The sequence below is a fragment of the Heterocephalus glaber genome, unplaced genomic scaffold (assembly GCF_053883595.1).
Source record: "Heterocephalus glaber isolate CG9 unplaced genomic scaffold, H.glaber_assembly_v1.0 deba00001447, whole genome shotgun sequence".
Classification (NCBI taxonomy): Eukaryota; Metazoa; Chordata; class Mammalia; order Rodentia; family Bathyergidae; genus Heterocephalus; species Heterocephalus glaber.
Genome location: NW_028258299.1, coordinates 286,026 through 305,613, shown reverse-complemented (window position 1 = coordinate 305,613; position 19,588 = coordinate 286,026). Strand labels below are relative to the sequence as shown.

The 19,588-nt window shown below is 59.7% G+C and overlaps 3 protein-coding genes across 7 annotated transcripts; all 3 read left to right on the top strand.

Moving 5' to 3' along the window:
• Window positions 1-86: 86 nt before the first annotated feature.
• On the top strand, window positions 87-10,017 carry Sdf4 (stromal cell derived factor 4). 4 transcript variants are annotated; one of them, XM_087214530.1, is made up of 9 exons: window positions 87-270; window positions 659-757; window positions 1,414-1,477; window positions 3,238-3,732; window positions 4,430-4,566; window positions 5,152-5,265; window positions 7,196-7,354; window positions 7,564-7,739; window positions 9,260-10,017. In XM_087214530.1, the coding sequence occupies exons 4-9, from the start codon at window positions 3,422-3,424 to the stop codon at window positions 9,434-9,436; spliced, it is 1,074 nt and encodes a 357-aa protein (XP_087070656.1). In that variant the 5' UTR covers window positions 87-270; window positions 659-757; window positions 1,414-1,477; window positions 3,238-3,421; the 3' UTR covers window positions 9,437-10,017. The 4 variants fall into 4 exon arrangements, with proteins under 4 accessions (XP_087070656.1, XP_087070657.1, XP_004863939.1 ...); XM_087214531.1 differs by having other exon boundaries at window positions 134-270; window positions 659-769; XM_004863882.4 differs by lacking the exon at window positions 1,414-1,477 and having other exon boundaries at window positions 134-270.
• Window positions 10,018-10,170: 153 nt separating this feature from the next.
• Tnfrsf4 (TNF receptor superfamily member 4) lies at window positions 10,171-14,412 on the top strand. 2 transcript variants are annotated; one of them, XM_087214535.1, is made up of 7 exons: window positions 10,171-11,980; window positions 12,123-12,245; window positions 12,673-12,774; window positions 13,100-13,166; window positions 13,668-13,894; window positions 13,990-14,103; window positions 14,184-14,412. In XM_087214535.1, the coding sequence occupies exons 1-7, from the start codon at window positions 11,860-11,862 to the stop codon at window positions 14,252-14,254; spliced, it is 825 nt and encodes a 274-aa protein (XP_087070661.1). In that variant the 5' UTR covers window positions 10,171-11,859; the 3' UTR covers window positions 14,255-14,412. The 2 variants fall into 2 exon arrangements, with proteins under 2 accessions (XP_087070661.1, XP_087070660.1); XM_087214534.1 differs by having other exon boundaries at window positions 13,668-14,103.
• Window positions 14,413-16,336: 1,924 nt separating this feature from the next.
• Tnfrsf18 (TNF receptor superfamily member 18) lies at window positions 16,337-18,325 on the top strand. The gene is made up of 5 exons (XM_087214484.1): window positions 16,337-16,396; window positions 16,824-17,040; window positions 17,429-17,516; window positions 17,634-17,836; window positions 17,903-18,325. The coding sequence occupies exons 1-5, from the start codon at window positions 16,337-16,339 to the stop codon at window positions 18,022-18,024; spliced, it is 690 nt and encodes a 229-aa protein (XP_087070610.1). The 3' UTR covers window positions 18,025-18,325.
• The last annotated feature ends 1,263 nt before the right edge of the window (window positions 18,326-19,588 follow it).

Below are 19,588 nucleotides of genomic sequence, written 5' to 3'. Positions count from 1 at the left end.
CGGCGACGAGGAGGAGACCGGGCCGGGCTGCCCGTCACGTGTCCGCGTGCGCCCTTCTCACTGGCCTACTCGGGCGGCCGTGGGGGCGCTTCCGCCCGGAGAAAATATGGCAGCGCCGGAGGCCCTGGGGAAGGCTGCGCCCGTTCGCCCCACCCCCGGACGGCTTGCCTGCCTCTTCCCGGAAGAAAGATGGCGGCCGCCTGAGCTGAGCCGCTGGCGGTGTAGCGGACGCTCCGCCGCCCTCCTCTTACCCGACACTGCGGGAGGCCGGTGAGTGGGGGCCCCCCCGCGACCTCCGTGCACTGTAGCCTGGGGCTCCGCGGCGGCATCGCCAGGGGCAGACCCGGAGGCTTAGATGGCTGCCGCTCTGGGCCAGGCCAGGTCCGCGGTTCTGGCCTGCTGCCTCATCCGGTGTCTTCCTGCCAGAACCCACGGTACCGTGGGAAACAGACTGGAGAGGCGGGGGCTCAGGTCCCGACCAGCGAAGGGTCCTCACAGGTGGCCCAGCGTCTCTACCTCGGTTTTTCTGTTGTAAAGTGTGCGCCATGATCCCTGGTAGCCGTGGCCTAGCCCCCCCTCATCAGCGGCGGGTCTGGCGAGCGCTCTTGGTGCTGCCTCTAAAACATCAAAGCTCTGAAACTGAGTCGTGTTTCGCCAGGACTGAGCCTTTGGATGGTGAAGATGTACAGAAGTCCCCCCGATCCACGGGACGCCTAGGGGCCTGGAGCTTCAGGTGATCCTGAGCCCCACCTGGTCTGTAAGTTTTCCCGTAAGTTCTTGTGTCAAAGGTTAGCTAATAAATTAGGCCCCGGAAAAGGTCAGCAACTGTAGCGAATGCTAGAACAGAATGGCTGTGGTGACAAACTGTAATAGTTACTAAGTGTATCCTAAATGAGTGTAGGTAAATATTATTATTTTTGGATTGCGATTGACTGCAGATAAAGTGGAGGGACTACAACGTTGCCCCCACTGAAGGTGTTTCTAACTTTTGTTTATTGAGAATTCTTTGACTACTTGTTGGAAACTGGCCACCTGTTCCATGAAATCCTGTCCTGTGGGACAGGAAGACACTGCCGTGCAAGCAGCTGCCCAGGTAGTACAGTGCTGCTGTTACTCTCTCCATAAGGTGAACGACTGGTGTAAATGGAGAGGTGAAGGTTTTACTTCTCATGCCTGGTATTTGTAATTATTTTGGGTTACATTTTACATATAACAAGTTGTAGTGAACTGTTCCACAAAGTTCATCAAGGTAAGTGGCCTTGGGCAGGGGATATAGCTCAGTGGTTCCAGCGCCTGCCTCCCAAGCACAAGGTCCCAACTTAGATCCTCAGTACAAAAAAAAAAAAAAAAAAGATAAGTGGCATTGAGAACTGTCTGTTCTTTTTTTTCTTCGATACTGGGAATCGAACTCAGGACCAGTGGCACTGAGCTAAATCCCTGGCGAGAACTGTCTGTTCTTTCAAGGAATAAATACAAGGCAAGTGTGGTGACCTATAAATCCTGCTGAAGCAGGAGAATTGGAAGTTTGAGTCCAGCCTGGGGAACTTAGTGAAAACCCCATCTCAAAATTTAAAAAAATCTCTTAAGATATAGCACAGTGCTTCTTGGGTCCAATCCTCAGAACTGGGGGTGAGGGGAGCAAAGCACAGTCTGTTATGCAGAGTGTGTTTTTATGGTGGCAGTTAGGGAGCTAACATCAGCAGAAAGTTCCCTTGGTTCTTGCTCATTCCTTCCCTGGCCAGGAGAACTGGGAATAGAGTCACATGTGTGGCGGGAAGAGACAGCTCTCAGCAGCTCTGAGGACATCCACCAGGACCACATACTTTGGGGTTCCCTTCCTTGGGGGACCTCAGGCTCCTTTGGCTCCTAGTACGCTGCAGTGCTCTCTGGGCCCATCATACGGGAGTTCCAGACATCATCTTGGGCCTGAAAGGGAGTGGCCACAGTTTGATGTCCCCAGAGGCAGCAGTTGTTGAGTGTCTGTGTGCAGCCAGCCCAGTGGAGTGAGGATGCAGAAGCTGAGTGAGACAGGGTCCTTGCCTGTCCAGATCTGCAAGTTATAGGACAGGAGACAGCTGCGACACACACTGAACCCCACCTGTACCTGGTGGGACTGGTAGGTGTGCTTTGACACATGGACAGACTGCAGGAAAAACAGGAGTCCCTCTGTGCCTTGAGCCTTCCTGGTGTTCTTCCAGGAATGTGAGCAAGGACATGTGTATGGGTACCTGTGTGTGTGGAACAGTGCCCAGTCCTAGCAAAGCCTTGGGGTAGGGGGCAGGGAGCATCCTGATTCTTATTGAGAAACTGGGGCCAGGAAAGGTAGGTGACCTAACCAAGGTCACAACCTCACAGTGCTCAGGTTGGGCTAGAGAGTGAGTGGCCATAATCCTGTGGGAAGCCCCGTGACAAGGGAGGGACAGAGTCACAGTGCTGGCAGGCTGCACTGTCTGGGGGCCGGTCAGCCCCTGGAGGTGGTGTCAGCTTTGAAGAGAGACAGAGCTGGAAACCAGTGTTTTGTTTGTTTCTTTTTTTCTTTTCTGGTTATTGGGGATTGTATATGTATATATGGATATTGCTACATGTAAGGGGCTTGTTTTGTTTTGTTTTCCTTTGGTACTGGGGATCGAACTCAGGACCTTGCGCTTGCGAGGCAGGCACGGTGCCACCGAGCTACATCCCCGGCCCTTGGGTGCTGGGGATTGAACTGGGGCCTCCTACTAAGTTGCTGAGTTGCCCATGCTGTGCCCAAAGTTGTGATTCTTCTGCGTCAGCTTCCCAGGGTGCTGGGGTTACAGGCATGTACCACCATACCTGGCTCCTAGCATCTTTGAAGAAGAGAAAAACGAGCCAGTCTTGATGGTGCACACCTGTAACCCCAGCGGCCTGGGAGGCTGAGGCAGGAAGATTGAAGTTTGAATTCAGTCTAGGAGACTTACAATTTAGCAAGACCCTGTGTCAAAGTAAAAAATTTAAAAGGGAGCTGAGGATGTGATGCAGTTCAAAGGCCCCGGGTTCCATTCCCGTACTGAAGGAAAAAGTCTTCTTGTTGTTGTTGTTACTGGGGCTCAAACTCAGGACCTTGCGCTTGCGAGGCAGGCGGTAGAACCACTGAGCTAAATCCCCAGCCCGAAAGTGTGTAGTCTTGATCGCTTTTGTCTCAGGTTATAAAATAAGTGGATTTCTTGAAGTATTTTTAGGGTTCTACTAAGCAGTGAGTCTCTGCTTCTATTGTAGACTCATCTGCTTGCTGGGGTCTGAATCCTGTGCCATCCACCTTCAGCTTTCTGGGCAGTCAGCTTGTGGCTCTGCTGGGCCCTCAGAACCCTTGGCAGGGCCCAAGGCTTGGATTTGAGCCGTGATCTACCTTAGCTCTGCTGCTTCCTGCCCACACCTTGCTGCTGCTCCACAGCCCGACCCCATGGCAATGGTTTCCAGGCAAGCCCCCCTCTGTGGCCTGGCCACACACTGCTTCTGGCTCCTGGGTTTTGTCCTTTTGATGGAGGCATCTGCACGGCCGGCCAATCACTCGTCCACCCGGGAGAGAGCGGCCAACAGGGAGGAAAAGGAGCTCCTGCCCCCAGACCACCTGAATGGGGTGAAGCTGGAGATGGATGGGCACCTCAACAAGGATTTCCACCAGGAGGTCTTCCTGGGGAAGGACGTGGGTGGCTTTGACGAGGACTCAGAGCCTCGCAGGAGCCGGAGGAAGCTGATGGTCATCTTCTCCAAGTAGGTGCCATGCACGGGCTGCATTTGCCTCCCATGAGGGCTCCTCCTTAGAGGCTGCTGCAGGATGAGCTGTGGCTGGGTGTGGCCTGAGGGGAGGGTTGAGCTGGCAGCCCTGAGTCTCCCAATACCCTGAGTCAGCAGGCGCCTGGGGGCCAGAGGTGGACAGTGCCCAGTGCCTTGCAGCCCAGCAGCTGCCATGGTTGGTCGGTTGGTCCTTCACAGAAGAGGTCACAGCAGCTTGCAGTCCAGGGGCCAAGGGGACAGGCTTGGCTGTCATGGTGACATCCAGGGCTCCTCTGACTCCCTCTGTTCTGTGTATTTGGGGATTCCTGTTGTCTGTCTGGGTCCTGTGTCTCCTCCCTTCTTAAACAGCGTTAGGACCCTGCAGGGCCTTCACCCTGAATCCTGTAACTGCATACATGGAGTGTTCCTGAGAGACAGGGTGTTGAGAACATGTTACAAGCCATGTTTGGAAGGGGGTGGGTGATGATTCTGCCTGTTGTACTTTGAGGAGCAGTTGCAGACTAAACTGCCCACTTCCTCACTGTACCCGAAGCCCCTGTTCTCCTCCAAGTCCCCCAGTGAGCCCCCAGGCCTCCTGGATTTCTGTGTCCCTGCCAGGTGGAGTGTGTCACTGTTTGTTTCTCTCATGGGTCCTGGGGCCTTTCTGATCTCTGCCTGCCACCTGCCCACCTAGAGTGGATGTGAACACAGACCGGAGGATCAGCGCCAAGGAGATGCAGCGCTGGATCATGGAGAAGACAGCTGAACACTTCCAGGAGGCTGTGAAGGAGAACAAGATGCACTTCCGGGCTGTGGACCCTGACGGCGATGGTACAGGGGCCATGCCACTGAGTGGGGCAGGCCTTGGTGGGAGAGGCCTGCAGGACAGGGCACTGGGCTGGAGGATGGGGAGTGCAGGAAGCCAGAGCCAGGGGCCTCTGAGGCACGGGCTGGGGGCCTAGTCTCCACCGCATCAGTTCTTCATGCTGACTGACATGTGTTGGAGATGGAGGACCGGGTGTGACCCAGCTGTTTTAAGTAAAAAAGCCCACAGCTTCTTGCTAGTTTAGGGCTCCTCCCTGGTACTGTTCCTGCCGTGTGCTGCCAGCCTGTTCCTCTGTTGGCCCTGAGGGAAGGAGGCCCTTTGCGGCTCTGCAGGTTAGGCAGCAGGGTGCTGGGCACTGGCCAGGACTTGGGCTTGGGCTCTGGCCTCTCTAGCACTGCCCTGGCGAGACACTTGGGGCAGGGCTGGGGACTCAGCTCAGTGGTTCCCCGCCTGCCTCACGAGCGCAAGGTCCTGAGTTTGATCCCCGGTACCAAAATAAAAGAGACACTTGGGGCAGATGGCTTGCCTCCCGTGGGTGCCTGTGGTTCAGGAATTTTAAACATCCTGACAGGTGCCATCTATCCTTTTAGGCCACGTGTCCTGGGATGAATACAAAGTGAAGTTTCTGACAAGCAAAGGCCACAATGAGAAAGAGGTTGCTGATGCGATCAGGAACCACGAGGAGCTGAAGGTGGATGAGGAGAGTGAGTGCAGGGTTGCTGTGCTGGGCAGACGGGTGGCCCAGAACGGCAGGAGATACCAGGCGGGCGGATTGAGCTTGTCAGGTTGTGTGAGGGAGTGTGAGTGTGTCTTACTTGTTGTGGGCAGTGTGACCCAGCGTGGGTGGATGTCGGCTGTCAGAAGGAAGTGGGAGGCTGGCACTGTTAACCCTCTGGCCTGAGTGCTCCCTGGGTCAGAGCAGTGTCCACCTGCCTGGTAGAGTTCCTTCGGTGGTTGATTGCACATGTCGTTGTCAGTACTCAGTTTGGTCCCAAGGAGGACTCCAGGGCTCTAGGGCACAGGATGGAGACCTGCCTTGGCTGGAGGTTCAAGATCTGGTGCTTTGCTCTGGAGGGAGTACCCAGCCCCATGATGAGGAGGTTCCAAGGAGAGAGCACGGCCTGTGTAAGCCTTGAGGTGGGGTAAGAGGAACCGGAGGGGCCCCGGCAGAGACAGTGGAAGAGCAGTGATAGAGGAAGGAATAGGCAGTTCCCTGGCCCCTTGAGGTGAGCCCACCTCACTCAGGGCCCTCGGAACCCTCAGCGGGGGCATTGGAGCCATGCTGGTGGGGGGGGGGTGGTCACAGTTAAGGCCCTGGGTGTCACTGCCTCCACCTCCTCTTCACCTGCCCAGCAGCACCTGGTGATTCCTCCCCAGCCCTAGTCTGGTGCGGCTTGGGGTGAGGGCTTGTGGTACTCTTCCTCTCTTCTGGTCAGTCACTTGTGGTCTGTCATTGCACTTTTGTCCCGTGGGCCTGGCCACACAGGGTGAGCGCATCTGGCACTGTGCTCTGTGCCCTGTGCCCTTGGTCCTTGGTGTGCAGCTTACTTGGGCAAGACAGCACCATAGCCCTACCACAGCAGCACCAGGACCTCTCACGGCCACCCATTCCCAGTTCCCACAGTGCCCCCTGACGTTAGCCCTTTTTTCTTCAAGTGAGGTCTTGCTGCATTTCCCAGGCTGGCCTTGAACTCCTGGGCTTCAGCTGTCTTCCTGTCTCAGCCTGCTGAGTCACAGGCCTGACAGGCATTGGCCGCCATGCCTGGCCTCTGTTTCCTTTAGGTTGTCACAGGCAAGGGTGCAGGTCAGCACTGAGACACAGCGGCCATTCTCTGTCTGTTGTGACCAGAGGGTGATGGGTCCAGGGTTGAGCCACCCACTACTTCTCACAGTCCTGGACACCAGGACTTGGTCACTGGCCATTGGGGGTCCCAGGACAGTGGGGTCATGTGTTTCTGCCCAGGCCCAGTGCCAGAGGCTCTGTGGGAGCTCTGTGCGCAGTGTCAGTCATTTCTAGAAGTGGGGTTTTCTGCTGTGCTATCCTCTGTGCGGTGCTGCACGTGGAAGAGGTAGCGGAACAAAACAGACACCTTTGTTCCTACAGACGTCGCCAAGGGTGACTCAGCCTTGCACAGTTTCCATTTCTGCCAGGAACAGGTAGCCAGGGGTGCACCCAGAAAGGTGGAGGGTCTGAGCTGCATGGGGGTGGGGTTGTTCTTGGCTCTCTCCCAAGGATCCTAGGCATGTGAGGGGGCCGTGGACCATGCTGGGGGGGTTCTAGGCCAATGTCCAAGGGTCTGAGCTTTGTCTTGGGGGTTCTTAGCCGTGTCCAGGGAGTTCTGGGCTGTGTGCAGGGGTCTGGGCAACTTCAGGGGTCCTGGGTCATGTTGAGGGGTTCTGGGCCAAGTCAGGGATCCAGGTTGAATCTGGAGAAGAGTCTGGAGGATTTGGAGCTGTGTCTGCAGTTCATTGCCTGTCTGGGAGTCTGAGCTGTGTCAAGGGGGCCTGTGTGTCCCCTTCCAGGGCCAGGGTTTCCTGGGTGGGCTGGGTCCTCTCCACTCAGCACCATGGAGCCTCCTGGATATATGTGCTCGTGTCTGGATGCCAGGGTCCTCACGGGCATGCCTCTCTCAGCACAGGAAGTCCTCGAGAACCTCAAAGACCGCTGGTATCAGGCAGACAACCCCCCTGCAGACCTGCTGCTGACTGAGGACGAGTTCTTGTCTTTCCTTCACCCTGAGCACAGCCGGGGCATGCTCAAGTTCATGGTCAAGGAGATTGTCCGGGACTTGGGTAAGGCTGTGGCCACACTAGGCTGTGTCACCCCACAGGTTCCAGGTCAGAGAGGGTGGGCCAGGCCCAACCAGGTCTCCAAGTGGTCCCTCAAGAGGCAGCTGCAGATGTTAGCCCAGAATCTAATGAGCCAAACATGGCAGCTCCCCTACTGTGTGTCTCTCGTGAGGCCCTTGCAAGTGTCTTCCCTCCTCACCTTGTGTCTGTAGACCAGGATGGTGACAAGCAGCTTTCTCTGCCTGAGTTCATCTCCCTGCCTGTGGGCACAGTCGAGAACCAACAGGGCCAGGACATGGATGACAGCTGGGTCAGAGACAGGAAGAAAGAGTTCGAAGAGCTGATAGACTCCAACCATGATGGGATTGTGACCATGGAGGAGCTAGAGGTGAGTAAGGGCCTGTGGCTGAGACAAAATACCCAGCACCCAGCATTAGAGAAGGAAAGGTTTATTGTAGGTCACAGTTTGTGGAGGTTTTAGTTCATAGTTGGCTGGTTCCAAGGCAGGGTGGCCTGGCAGAGGGGCCTTGCAGAGGAGAAATAGTTAATGGTGGGCTGAAGGCAGGAAGGCAGCAAAGCAGTGAAGCAGCAGTCAGCAAGCAGCAGGTCTTAATCCAGGCTCCACAGCCTTAGGGCGGGTAGCACTCGTACCCAGAGTGGGCCTTCACATTCTCCACACCCAGAACTGTGCCAAGCCAGTCACACACTCTTAGTCCCAGCATCACACACTTGATCCCAGCAGCATCACATGCTCCAGATCCACCCACCTCTGAAAAGCCCCACCTATGTCCGCCTGAGGCTTTGTGGGGGCCATCCAGACACAAACCATGACAGGGCCTGCTTGTGTTCTGGTGACAGCCCAGCCCTGCACCTTCAGCTGGACCCACAGCAGGGCTGCTGAGGAAAGGGTGCTGGTGCAGGGTGGCCGCAGAGGTGGGCTGCCAGGTGCTGAGGGTCTGGGGGAGGCCAGCTGCTGGGATGCATGCTGGGCAGCCTCTGGCTGCATGGCTCCAGGAGGGCACAGGGCTGTGTAGGGTGTGTGTTTGTGCTCAATGGGCTGGGAGGCAAGAGCCTAGTGAGGCTGCATCCCCAGCGCTTGGCCTCTGGGCCTGGAAAGCAGCTTTCCACTCTGTCTTGTGTGGCAGCAGTGCCTGTGGGAGGCGCTGCACAATTCTTGTTTTTTTTGGTGCTGGGGATGGAACCCAGGGCCTCACATGTGTCAGGCAAGTGCTCCACCACTGAGCTGCACCCCAGCCTCGTGTTGGGGTTCTTATGGGACCAGAAGGAAAATGTGTGAGGCCCAGTTCTTAAACAGCCACTGGGGTAGCTGCAGCTGGGAGGGCCTTGGGGCAGGGCCAGCCTCTGCCATGTGGATGGGCGTGGGTTGGAACCCGCCCCTTCCTCTGAACCGTTTCCACTCAACTTTGTGGGCGCTGCCTGGGGTTGTTTTTCCCGCTGCTGAGTGAGTCATTTGGGTCTACACCGTGCCCTCTGACCCCTCAGCAGGGAGTCAGAGGCTGGGGTTGGAGGCCTCTCCTGTACCAGGGTCTTGGCAGCCAGCTGGGCCTCCCTGCCCCGTGGTTGAGTCAGTCTCTGTGCTCGGGGCTCCTTGTAGGCCCAGGCAGGCATCCTTCTCATCCTTCCAGAACGTTCCAGACCATGTCCACAGCCCCAGCCTACAGCCAGTGTGGCACTTTAAAGCAAGATCTGCTTCTGTGGGTGGTCACCGTGTGGAGCCGGGCCGCCTCTCCCCAGAAGCAGGAAGGGCCGCTCTTCACCCTGGCACGGTGGTGGTGGTGGTGTCTTGAGACCGCTCTCCCAGTGGCAGGGAGAGCTAGGCTGGCCCCCTGGGCCGTGTGTTTGTGGAGTGCTAGGAGGGGCTGCTGACTGTGCCTGGCTCCACTGCAGAACTACATGGACCCCATGAACGAGTACAGTGCCCTCAATGAGGCCAAGCAGATGATCGCCATTGCCGATGAGAACCAGAACCAGCACCTGGAGCCGGAGGAGATCCTCAAGTACAGCGAGTTCTTCACGGGCAGCAAGCTGGTGGACTACGCCCGGAACGTGCACGAGGAGTTCTGAGCACCGCCGCCCTGCAGCCCCTCCCCCAAGGGCCATGGTCCGGCGTGGCAGGGGCCAGTGTCTGCCCCGCACCCAGGCCCGTCCCAGAGCCTCTTTGCTGCTGCCCATGACCACATGCTCACGCTCAGCTGAGGCTGTGGCTTGGCCGGAGTTTATTAAAGTTGTGCTTAGCAACTGTGTCCCTCTGCGGTGCCTGTCCCTGTGGGCCACCTCCCACCCGCTCACCTGGCAGTGAATGTCTTGGTCTTCCTGTTCCTTGGGCGCTATTTCTGCTTCTGAGAACTGCTGAACTCTGCTGAAGGCGCTGACCATATCTGGGTCCAGAACTTGGGGCGGCCACCGTGGGAAATCACACAGCTCCTGCCGTTGCCTTGAAAAGTGAAAGATTAAGATGAAACTAGACACACTTTGCTGGAAATGAGTAGCCAGGCAGTGTGGAAGGTGCCTCCTCCTTCCTGGGCTGAGGCCGGGGCCAGGGTGCGTGGAGTGGGGTCCTCCTCAGCCTGTAGTCTCTGAGAAAGAGACTTAACTGTCACGAGAATCATTAGTTTACTTTAAAATACAGTCGCCTTTTTCTCACAGCTGTATTCTTCTGGTGAAAAAAATTTTGCGGCCAGGTGGCTTCCACTAGAAGCCTTTGAGGTGGGCAATTTGGTGGCAGAGGGGTTTATAGTTTTTGCTGAATGTTTTGATTCTCCCGGAGGTGGAAGTGATGCCATGGCCCGCCTGAGGCCTGTGAGGGGACAGAAGGGGGTCACACGGGGTGAGGGGAGGCTCCTGCCGATCCCAGTGGAGTCGGATTTGGGGATCGCATGGGCCTGGGCCCCTGCCTTGGGTTTCCCAGCCCTGAAATGCATACCCACGCAGGCCGCTGCTGCTGCATGCCAGGTGCCCAGGCCCTGACTGCTGCTGCAGCACTGCCTGCGCCCTCCTGATTCTGTCCTCACCTGCTGTCTCCAGCTGTGGGGTGACCCCACCCTGCCCACGGGACCGTTGCTGTGCAGTGTGATGGAAGCTGCCCGCTCTGGGGCTGTGTTGGCACCTGGGCTGGTTTCTAGACAAATGACTTCAGAGCCCAGCTGGGTGAGGTGGCAGGAAGGCAGTGCCCACGCCTTGGGTGTAGACCGCCCTACTGGCTATTGCTGCCAGCCCCTCTGCTTACTTGTGGCCTTGGGCCAGGGGGTTCACGGCAACTGGCTGTCTTGGCATCCAGGACGCTGGCCCAGGGCAGCGTGGGTCCAGAAGGGTGAGCCAAGGGTGGACAGCAGCTGGGCTGTGTGAGCCCCGTGTCACCCCGCTGTGCTGAAGAAGATTGGGGGACCCTTCCTCACCCCCAGGGACCATCTCCTCTGCAGTCTGGGGGCCCCAGGATGGTGGACACGTCTGGGTCACGCAGGATGGGCCTGGGCCCCACAGACCCCTGGAGGGTGGGTTGGAGTGCACCATAGCTTGCCTGTGGGGAGATGCTGGCTACTTGGTGTGCAGTCCCAGGGGCAACAGGGACCAGAGTGACGGCTGGGGAGGAGGGTGCCTCGGGTTGGGGGCTGCACACCAGGCCCCAGGCCCCCTGAGGACCCTTTGGCTTCTCTGTGTCGTGTGGATGGCGGGGTATGAGCTGGATGGCGGTGTGCACTGCCGTGTGACTCTTGCCCATCTGGAGCTTGGAGAGAGTGGCTGAGGTGTGGCTCTTCTGCCTGGTGGTGTCCTCTGTGCCCCCTGCCAGCATGGCAGATGGGAATTTCCCCTAGGTGGGCCAGGGACTCTGCTCTCACCTGTGCCCCTGGGGGTGGGGGATTTCCAGCCTCTCCCTGCTGCTCATCCTGGGAGGGGGCTGAGGTCCCTATGGCAACTATTACCATTAACTTGGGGAAAGATGATTTCGTCAGGGCACAGTTTAAGAGGTACCAAGTGACACGGGGGGCCCCAGCCTCCCCCGGCCCGGGGTTCCTTCAGGGAAGCATGGTACCAGGGATGTGCATGTAAGAAAGTGTGAGGTCTTGTGTGTCCCAGGGCCTGTGTGGGCCTGCTGTGTGCATGATGCTTCTCTGCTCAGATGCCTGTGCGCCCCCCATACTTGCCAGGTGGTCATGGGACTGCCCAGGCCCATGCCAACGACGGAAGTGCCCAAGGGTGCCCATTTTTCTGTTCCTTAGGAGTTTGCTGGACTGAGCTGTTTTAGCAATGGCCGCAGCATGGCCCTGTTCCCTGGGTGGCTGGGGGCCAGAGTTTTCCAGGAGACAGCCCAGCCATTGAGGGCACGCACGTGTACGTGTCCCAGCCAGGTGAGTGGGGGACGGGCACATGCATGTGCAGATGCCAGCACAGCACTCAGGCTCGCACAGCTTCCTCCTGCCCCTCCCCCAGAGCCCTTATAGCCACATCCTGCAAGGAAAAACCCCAGACTCCTGTGAAGGCGGCTGAGGATGTGTGTGGGGGCCCGCGCCCTCCTGCTTCTGGGGCTGGTGCATGGCGCCACAGCTGGGCTCAACTGTGTTGGGGACACCTACTTCAATGGCTACTTGTGCTGTCATGACTGCCAGCCAGGTGAGTGGCTGGGCCTCAGGCCGGGGACGTGGTTGTGACACAGGTTCAGTGTCCTGGAGTGAGCAGACTCGGGCCTGCCAGAAGGGCTGGGCCAGGGCTGGGCCCAGCCTGGTCCACTGCATCTGGTGCGGGTCTGCTACAGGCAACAAGATGGTGAGGCGCTGCAGAGGCGGCTTGGACAGTGTGTGTCTCCCCTGTGACCCTGGTTTCTACAATGAGGCTGTCAACTACGAGGGCTGCAAGCCGTGCACGCACTGCAACCGGAGTGAGCCCCGGCCCCATCCTAACCCTTAGACCCCCAGAAAGGGTGTGGACACTGGGAACCCACCTTCCAGGAGCCTCTGGAAACAAGGCCGGACCTTGGCAGGCTGCCCTCCTTGGGTCCCTGGAGCAGCCGAGGGGGTCTCCTCCTGGGTCACATGGAAGCTGTGTGGAGAATGAGCTGGCCACATGACCTGTCCTGAGCTGGGGGGCAGAGTGGGGACCTTGAGGGTCCTGACTCATGCTGCAGGCAGCAGACTGGTGGAGGGAGGCTGGGGCCATTCCCAGGGTCATGTGATCAGGAGAGGCAGAGGGCAGGAGGGGCTCTTTCAAGGGGAGAATGGGGAGCTCAGGACTCCCCACTGCACCTGCACTGATGGGAGGCAAGCTTGCTCTCCTGGGCCCTGTCTAATTCCCCATCTGCCCCCCAGGAAGTGGGAGCGAAGTCAAGCAGAATTGTACACCCACCCAGGACACCGTCTGCCACTGCAGGCCCGGCACCCAGCCTTTGGATGGCTTCAAGCATGGAGTTGGTGAGCCTTAGGGCAGCCCTGGCAGGGCACCATGTGTCTACAGGGCTGCAAGTGTCCATGGACCCTGACTCTTCGCCATGGCTTAGTGTAAACTGGCCATGTCCTTGCTTCACACACTGCCACTGGCCGCAGCAGGCTGGGCCAGGACTGGGCCCTGGTCAGGGTCAGCGGGCGAGTGTGGGCAGGCAGGGGTCTCTGCAGCCTCAGTCCCTCTGCCTTCCACTCCCCGTGGGGTGAGTACCCAGCCCTGTGGCCCCACCTCGGCAGCTGTGGTGTCCAGGCCTCGGGCACCATCAGGCAGCTGAGAGTTCCATGTCTGCTGCAGACTGCAAGCCCTGCCCTCCTGGCCATTTCTCCCTGGGCAGCAACCAGGCCTGCAAGCCCTGGACTGAGTGAGTGTCAGTGGGGAAAGGGGTGCTGGGAGGGCTCAGGGACCTGGGAGAGATCAAAGCTGGGTGTGGGGCCTGGCTGTGCACTAGGCCAGGTCTGGGACCAGACAGTTGATGGTCAGGGAGCTCCTGGGGTCCATCCTCCAATAATGGCCTTGCCAAAATCCCTGTGGGTGCAGCGTATGTGCACGTGACACCAGCAGGGCCAGGGGTGTGTGTGTGAGACCCCAGTCCTGGCCCTGGGAGTGTGCCAGGCCCTGTCATCCACTGCAGACCATTCGTCCTCTTTAGGCCTCCTCTGGGGGTTGGCAGAAGTACCTGGTGGTTTGGCGTGCCAAGCCCCAGCTGAGCAGCATGGGCTAGGGTGATATGGTGAGCCATAGAGGGGAAGCTGAGGCCTGAACTGGGGCCCTCAGCTGTCTTTGGATGGAGTCTGAGGCTCCCTGTGGTGACCAGTGTGGACCCCATCACTGTCTCAGTCTGACCATCTTTCTCTACTCCTAGCTGTGCCTCGACTGGGAAACAGACCTTGAAGCAAGGCAGCAGCAGTTCGGATGCCATCTGTGAGGACAGGAGTCACCTGGCCACTATGCCCTGGGAGACCCAGGGTCCCACGGCTAGGACCACCAAGGCCAGGCCCACCACGGCCCAGCCCACCATGGCCAGGCCAACTGCAGCCTGGGCCTGGACTTCTCAGGTGCCCTTCATGCCACCCTCAGAGGCCCCCAGTGGTGAGGGCCTGCTCGGGACAGGAAGAGGGAGAGCGGAGAGGGCCGGAAGCTGCCTGCTGGCCTCTTGGACCTACTCAGCTGGCCCCTCCTTGCAGGCCCGGTGCTGGCTGCTGTGCTGGGCCTGGGCCTGCTGGTCCCCATGGCTGTATTGCTGGTCCTGTACCTGTACCGAAGGGCTTGGATGCCACCTGGTGCCCCCAAGCTCCCTGGTGAGCAGCGGCCGTGGGCCTGCCCTCTCTCCGGGAGGGTGACCTACCCCACTGCAACCTCCCACTCTCCTCCTCCCCAGGGGGAAAAAGCTTCCGGAAGCCCATCCAAGAGGAGCAGGCCAACGCACACTCTGCCCTAGCCAAGATCTGAGCAGTGTGGGGGACTTCAAGGGCAGGGTACCCAGGTGCAGGCTGCCCGCCTGCCCCCTCTGTGCCGTTCTAGGTGCTGGGTTGGCTCCGGTGCTTCTGTGTATGTTGTACATACCACCCGCCTGGACAACGCCCCAGTAAACACGTTGGCATCCTCGGGTCTGCACTTGGCCTCATCCTCCTTAGCTGGGGCTGGGGCTCAGGTCAGGGTGGAGGTGGGGGCCGCTGAGTTCGGGGTGGGGAGGGAGGCTCCTGACAGTGCCAATGTGAATGTACTGCAGGCCCAAACTGCACAGCTCTTGAGAATCCAGAGCCTCTGCTCCTGAGACAAGAACAGGGAGGGATCTGAGTGCCCCAGGCACCAGGGGGCCCCCTTCCGGCCTCTTGCCAACAGTGCTGTTTTTTTCTCTTCATCCCCCAGCCCTACCCCACTGTACTTGGTAGGGGTGGCCCAGGACCCCCTCCTGGGCTCCACACTGGGAGCATTCCAACAATCAGGCACTTGGGAAAATAGGAGCCTTCTGCTTGAGCCAAACTTTTGTTTTGTTTTGTTTTGTCTTGTTTTGTTTTGTGGGACAGGATCTTGCTCTGTAGTTCAGGATGGCCTTGATCTCACTGTGTAGCCCAGGCTGGCCTCAAACTCTTGGTAATCCTCCTGCCTTGACCTCCTGAGTGCTGGGATCCTAGGCATGCTCCACTACACCTGGCCGATTAGACCAAACTTAGTCCTCTGAGCCCTTCAGTGTGACCCTACAGAAGCTGGGCCTTGGGCTTACGCAGGTGTCCACAGCAGTCCTGAGGCAGGAACCCAGATGTCCACCAAGAGCAGATGGGACAAATCCACTGCAGCACGTTCAAGCAGCTTGCAGGGACAAGGGCGGTGCTGGGTCTCCACTCTGTAGCCCTAGGGCTCCAGAGCTGCCCTTGGCCGTCTGGGGACCCTGGAGCCAATGACTGAGAGCTGGAGTGCGCCTGTCAACATGGGTGCCTGGCAGAAGCCATGCAGGAGGCACCTAACCATTTGGAAGTGGTCAACAGGTGTGGGACCAACCAGGCCAGCCAACCACAGGCCGCAGATGGGACCAGGTCCTCAATGTGTGTCCTGTCAGGAGCTGTCACACTCAAGACAAAAACATCTGGGTGAGGGCTGGGGATTTAGCTCAGTGTTTCCGTTGCCTGCCTCGAAAGTGCAAGGTCCTGAGTTTGATCCCTGGTACAAAAAAAAAAATCTGGCTGCTGGATGGTCTCAGCTGCACTGTGAGGGTCCTTTAGAGCCTTTGGCCACTGGCCTGTTTGCATCGTGAGGGACGTCCTGTTAGCTGCAGTCCAAAGTATGAGATTAGCAGGGAGTAGCCAGACAACCTGTCCCTGATCCTGGTTGCTCAGACCTCTCTTGCCTTTGGCTTTCTCTGACTCCCTGCCCCAACCAACCCCTTCTTTAACAACCTCAAGCCCCCTCCCCCAAGGGAAGCAGCCATCCTGGGTCTATCCAGCACCCCCTGCTGGGCTCCAAGAAGTGGTCCAGAGTGTCCAAAGCCAGCAGAACAGTTTTAGAGAGACCTAGAGGCTGGAGAAGGGGGGCAGGGGCCCGGCCAGAGCTGAGATGCTGGACTGGGAGCCACGCCCGGGGCCTGGAAGGTGTGTGTGAGGGCGCACTTTGCATCCTCAGCCCGAAGGCTGAGGGGCGGGGGAGGGGCTGTCCCCATTCTGTAGCAGCGGGTGAGGCTGAGGGGCTGGAGACTGAAGGAGGAATGGCTTCATCCCACCCTTCCTGCCCAGAAGGCCTTTAAAAGCCTTGAGGGACACCCCCAGGAAGCTAGAGGTGGAGTGCCTGGTGGTGGCTTGGAGGCGGGTCTCAGGGTGAGGTTTGGGCGTGTCAAAGCAGGTCCAGACTGCTAAACGCCAGCGCAAGCCTGACCCAGGTGCCGTGGGGCTGCTGGCGGCCCTGTGCCGGGTCGTGCTGCTCTGCACGCTCAGCCTTGGTCAGCTCCTTGCCAAGGGACCCTGTGGCTCAGGCCGCTTCCTGAACGGGACAGGGACCAACTCGAGGTGCTGCAGCCTCAGTACCCCAGGTGAGCCGGGGATGGGTGGGCCTATGGTGGCCCCGGAGGGTGAGCACTGGGTGGTGCTGGCTAGGGCGAAAGTGGGATCCCAGAGGGAGGCAGAAGTACCGCTGGGCCAGGGGCCTGGGAGCCTGGCAGGAGGGCAGGGAGGGGCCTCCCCAAGTGGGGTCTGGGGCTTGCTTCACGGGCCACTTCCTGCCCAGCTTAGGGTCCCAGCACCCCTTTGGCCCTGCCCACTGCCTCTGACCTGCAGCCACAGGTGACGGGGTCATTTGCAGAGGAAGATCACAGGAAACTGCCCTCTGCCACCGACAGTGGGGACGGGTGGCCCCAGCTGTGCAGAGCCTCTGAGGTGTCCCTGGGGCCTGGGAGGGGCCTCATACAGGAGTCAAAGGGCTTGTGGGCCCCAGATCCAGGGTTCCCAGGAAGCCCCTGGTGAGGGCTCTGTTCAGCAGGTCTGTGTGATATCACACCCACCCTGGGAGCAGCTGAGAGCAGCAGGGTTAGCCAGGCCAGAGTGCAGGGAGCTGCACCAAGGCCACAGGGCCTCCTGGAGAGGGCGGGGCTTGCCCAGCTGCTGAGCATCTGGACTGTCCCCACCCAGGCAAGGCCCATGCTGTGAGGGACTGTGAGTGTATCCAGCCAGAGTACCACTGTGGTGACCCTGAGTGCCAGACCTGCAAATACCACCCCTGCCCACCAGGCACAGAGGCACAGCCTGAAGGTGAGGGCCTCGGAGTGGACCCCGCGGGCCAGGGGCGGACTCGGGGCCCAGCCAGCGTGCCAGGAGCCAGATGTCGGGGGCCTCAGTATCCTTGGGGTGCCCTCAGGTGCCGGTGGCTGTTCAGCTTTGGGGGAGCCTTTCCCTCTCTTACCCTGGACTTTCCTGGCTTAGAAGTGAGGGGGAAGGGGCAGGGCCTGCTGCTCTCAGACCCCACTCCGCAGTGCAGGCCCTGCCCCTTTCCCCGTCCATTGGCGTGGATGGGTGGATGGTGCCCGCCCCGGGCTGGGCACTGCTGGATGCTGAGTCTGCGGGGACTGCACGGTGGACGACCACCTGTGAGGCCAGACCCCCTCACTCACCCTGGCACCCCTGGCCTGTCTGTCCCCAGGGCAGCTCAAGTATGGCTTCACGTGTGTCAGCTGCGCTGCGGGGACCTTCTCCCAGGACCACCAGGGCCGCTGCAGACCTTGGGCAGAGTGAGTCCCAAGCGGGTGCGGCCAGGCAGCCCCATCCCACGCCAGGCAGCCTCTCCTGCCCCTCCCACGGGGCTGCTCCCGCAGCCCAGGGTGACGAGCTCTGTCTGTGTGTCCCAGCTGTAGCCAGTTTGGGTTTCTCACCATGTTCCCCGGAAACAAGACCCACAACGCAGTGTGCCTCCCGGGGCCGCCGCCCGCAGAGCAGCACAGCTGGCTGACCACCGTCCTCCTTGCCGTGGCCGCCTGCATCCTCGTCCTGACCACTGTCCAGCTGACCTTGCACACCTGGCAGCTGAGGCGGCAGCCCATGTGGCCCCGAGGTCAGTTGTGTCCTGGGAAAGTGGGAGGTGGGCCTCAGGGTGCCTGCTGACCACAGCCCCCTGCAGAGACCCAGCCACTCCTGGAGATGCTGCCACCACCTGCCGAGGACACCTGCAGCTGCCAGTTCCCTGAGGAGGAGCGGGGGGAGCGCCTGCAGAAGGGCCGGCTGGGGGACCAGTGGGTATGAGGCCTGGCTGTCCCCAGGAGCAGCTGCACCTGAGCTGGACCCTCTGGAGCTCGCCCAGACTGACCTGGAGCAAGGGCTCTGCTCTGGGCCTGGCCCTGCTCCCTGCGACGGTGGAAGTGGGTGGAGGATGGGTCCGGTGTTGAGACCCCAGCCACACAGAAGGGGGGTGGACATGTCGGGGCCCTGTGAGAGACAGGTGCCACAGCTACCTCCTCCCTCAACAGTCTACGGCCCTCTGGGCTGCAGTGCCTAGGGCCAGACCTGGCTGCAGTCCTGTTCTCAATAAACACTTGTGCAGTAACTGAGTGGACATGTATGGGGGCAGGAGGAAGGGCAGGAAGTAAGGAAGGGACCTTGTCCATCTGAGCCCAGGTCCCCTCCCTAGGATACGAAGGGTTCCAGGCCTGGGCGGAAGCACTTGGCAGGGGCCATGGGCTCAGGGAGCCGCCTGGAGCAGGGGTCCATGCTGGATGCCTGCCCACTTGGCTTGTTACCTACCCCCAGCCTGTCTGCCTGTGCTGGACAGCTGTGTCCACTGCCCCTTTGCATGCCCATAAAGACTGGTTTCTGGCTGTTCCCAGGAGACCCACCCTGCTCCGCTCTGCCTTCAGCCCGGGGCCTGGCTGGTGTCTACCCCAGCACTCACTGGTGCAAAGTGGCCCCCAAGCCCACTCCTCCCCATCCAGCTCTCTGGGACTCCACTCTAAGTCCCACACAGCCCAGGTGCTCCTAGAGAGATCTGATAGCAAGATCTTGGTGCAGCTGTTCAGGAAGCAGCAGGCCAGTGGGGACCAGCCTCAGCAGCACCCTTGAGGAATCCGTATGCCTGGCCCTCCCCCCATCTCACCTGCCCTCACCCCCATCAGCTCCCGATGACACGGACAGTGGTGGCCCAGCCTGCAGTAGGCAGATGAGGGGGGAATCTCCACTGTTGGGGGGGGCAGTCATAGCCCCCCCCCAAGGCACAGAGGCTCATGGGAGAAAGGAGGAGGCTCATCCAGTCTGAAGGGGGTGGAGAATATCAGGACCCAGAACACAAGGACCCCAACGGCCACAAGGGATGCCTGGACATGTGCTGGACAGTGGACATGCACTTGGCAAATGCTCTGGAGCTGCCATGGAGCCCCCCATTGTGGGGCTGAGGAGTCAGGCCTGCACAGGCAACATTGCTGGCCGGAAGGCTCGACCCAGCTAATCCCCACAGGATACCACAGGGGCACCCCAGAAAGCACCGAGGCCGGGGTGACGTGGCTGGAAACTCCTCAGGACGTCAGCATGGGGCAGCGGTGACCAGAGCTGGTGGGGAATTCCACAGGCAGCCTGGCGCTTCTGTGCCTCGGGCCTGCCCAGGCCCCACCCCATGGGTCCCCTGGCTTGCTAGCTAGGCAGGGCCAACCGCTGAGCCCTCAGCGGGGTCTGCAGGGCCCTGAGGCAAAGGCTGGGCTGGAGAGCAGTTGGGGCGAAGGGGGGAGCTCCCAGGGGTGCAACCCAGGGGTGCCAGAGTGAGGAAGGTGCTGCTGCCTCTGCAGAGACCTGTCAGAGCCGCCACTTCCGGAGGAGCAGC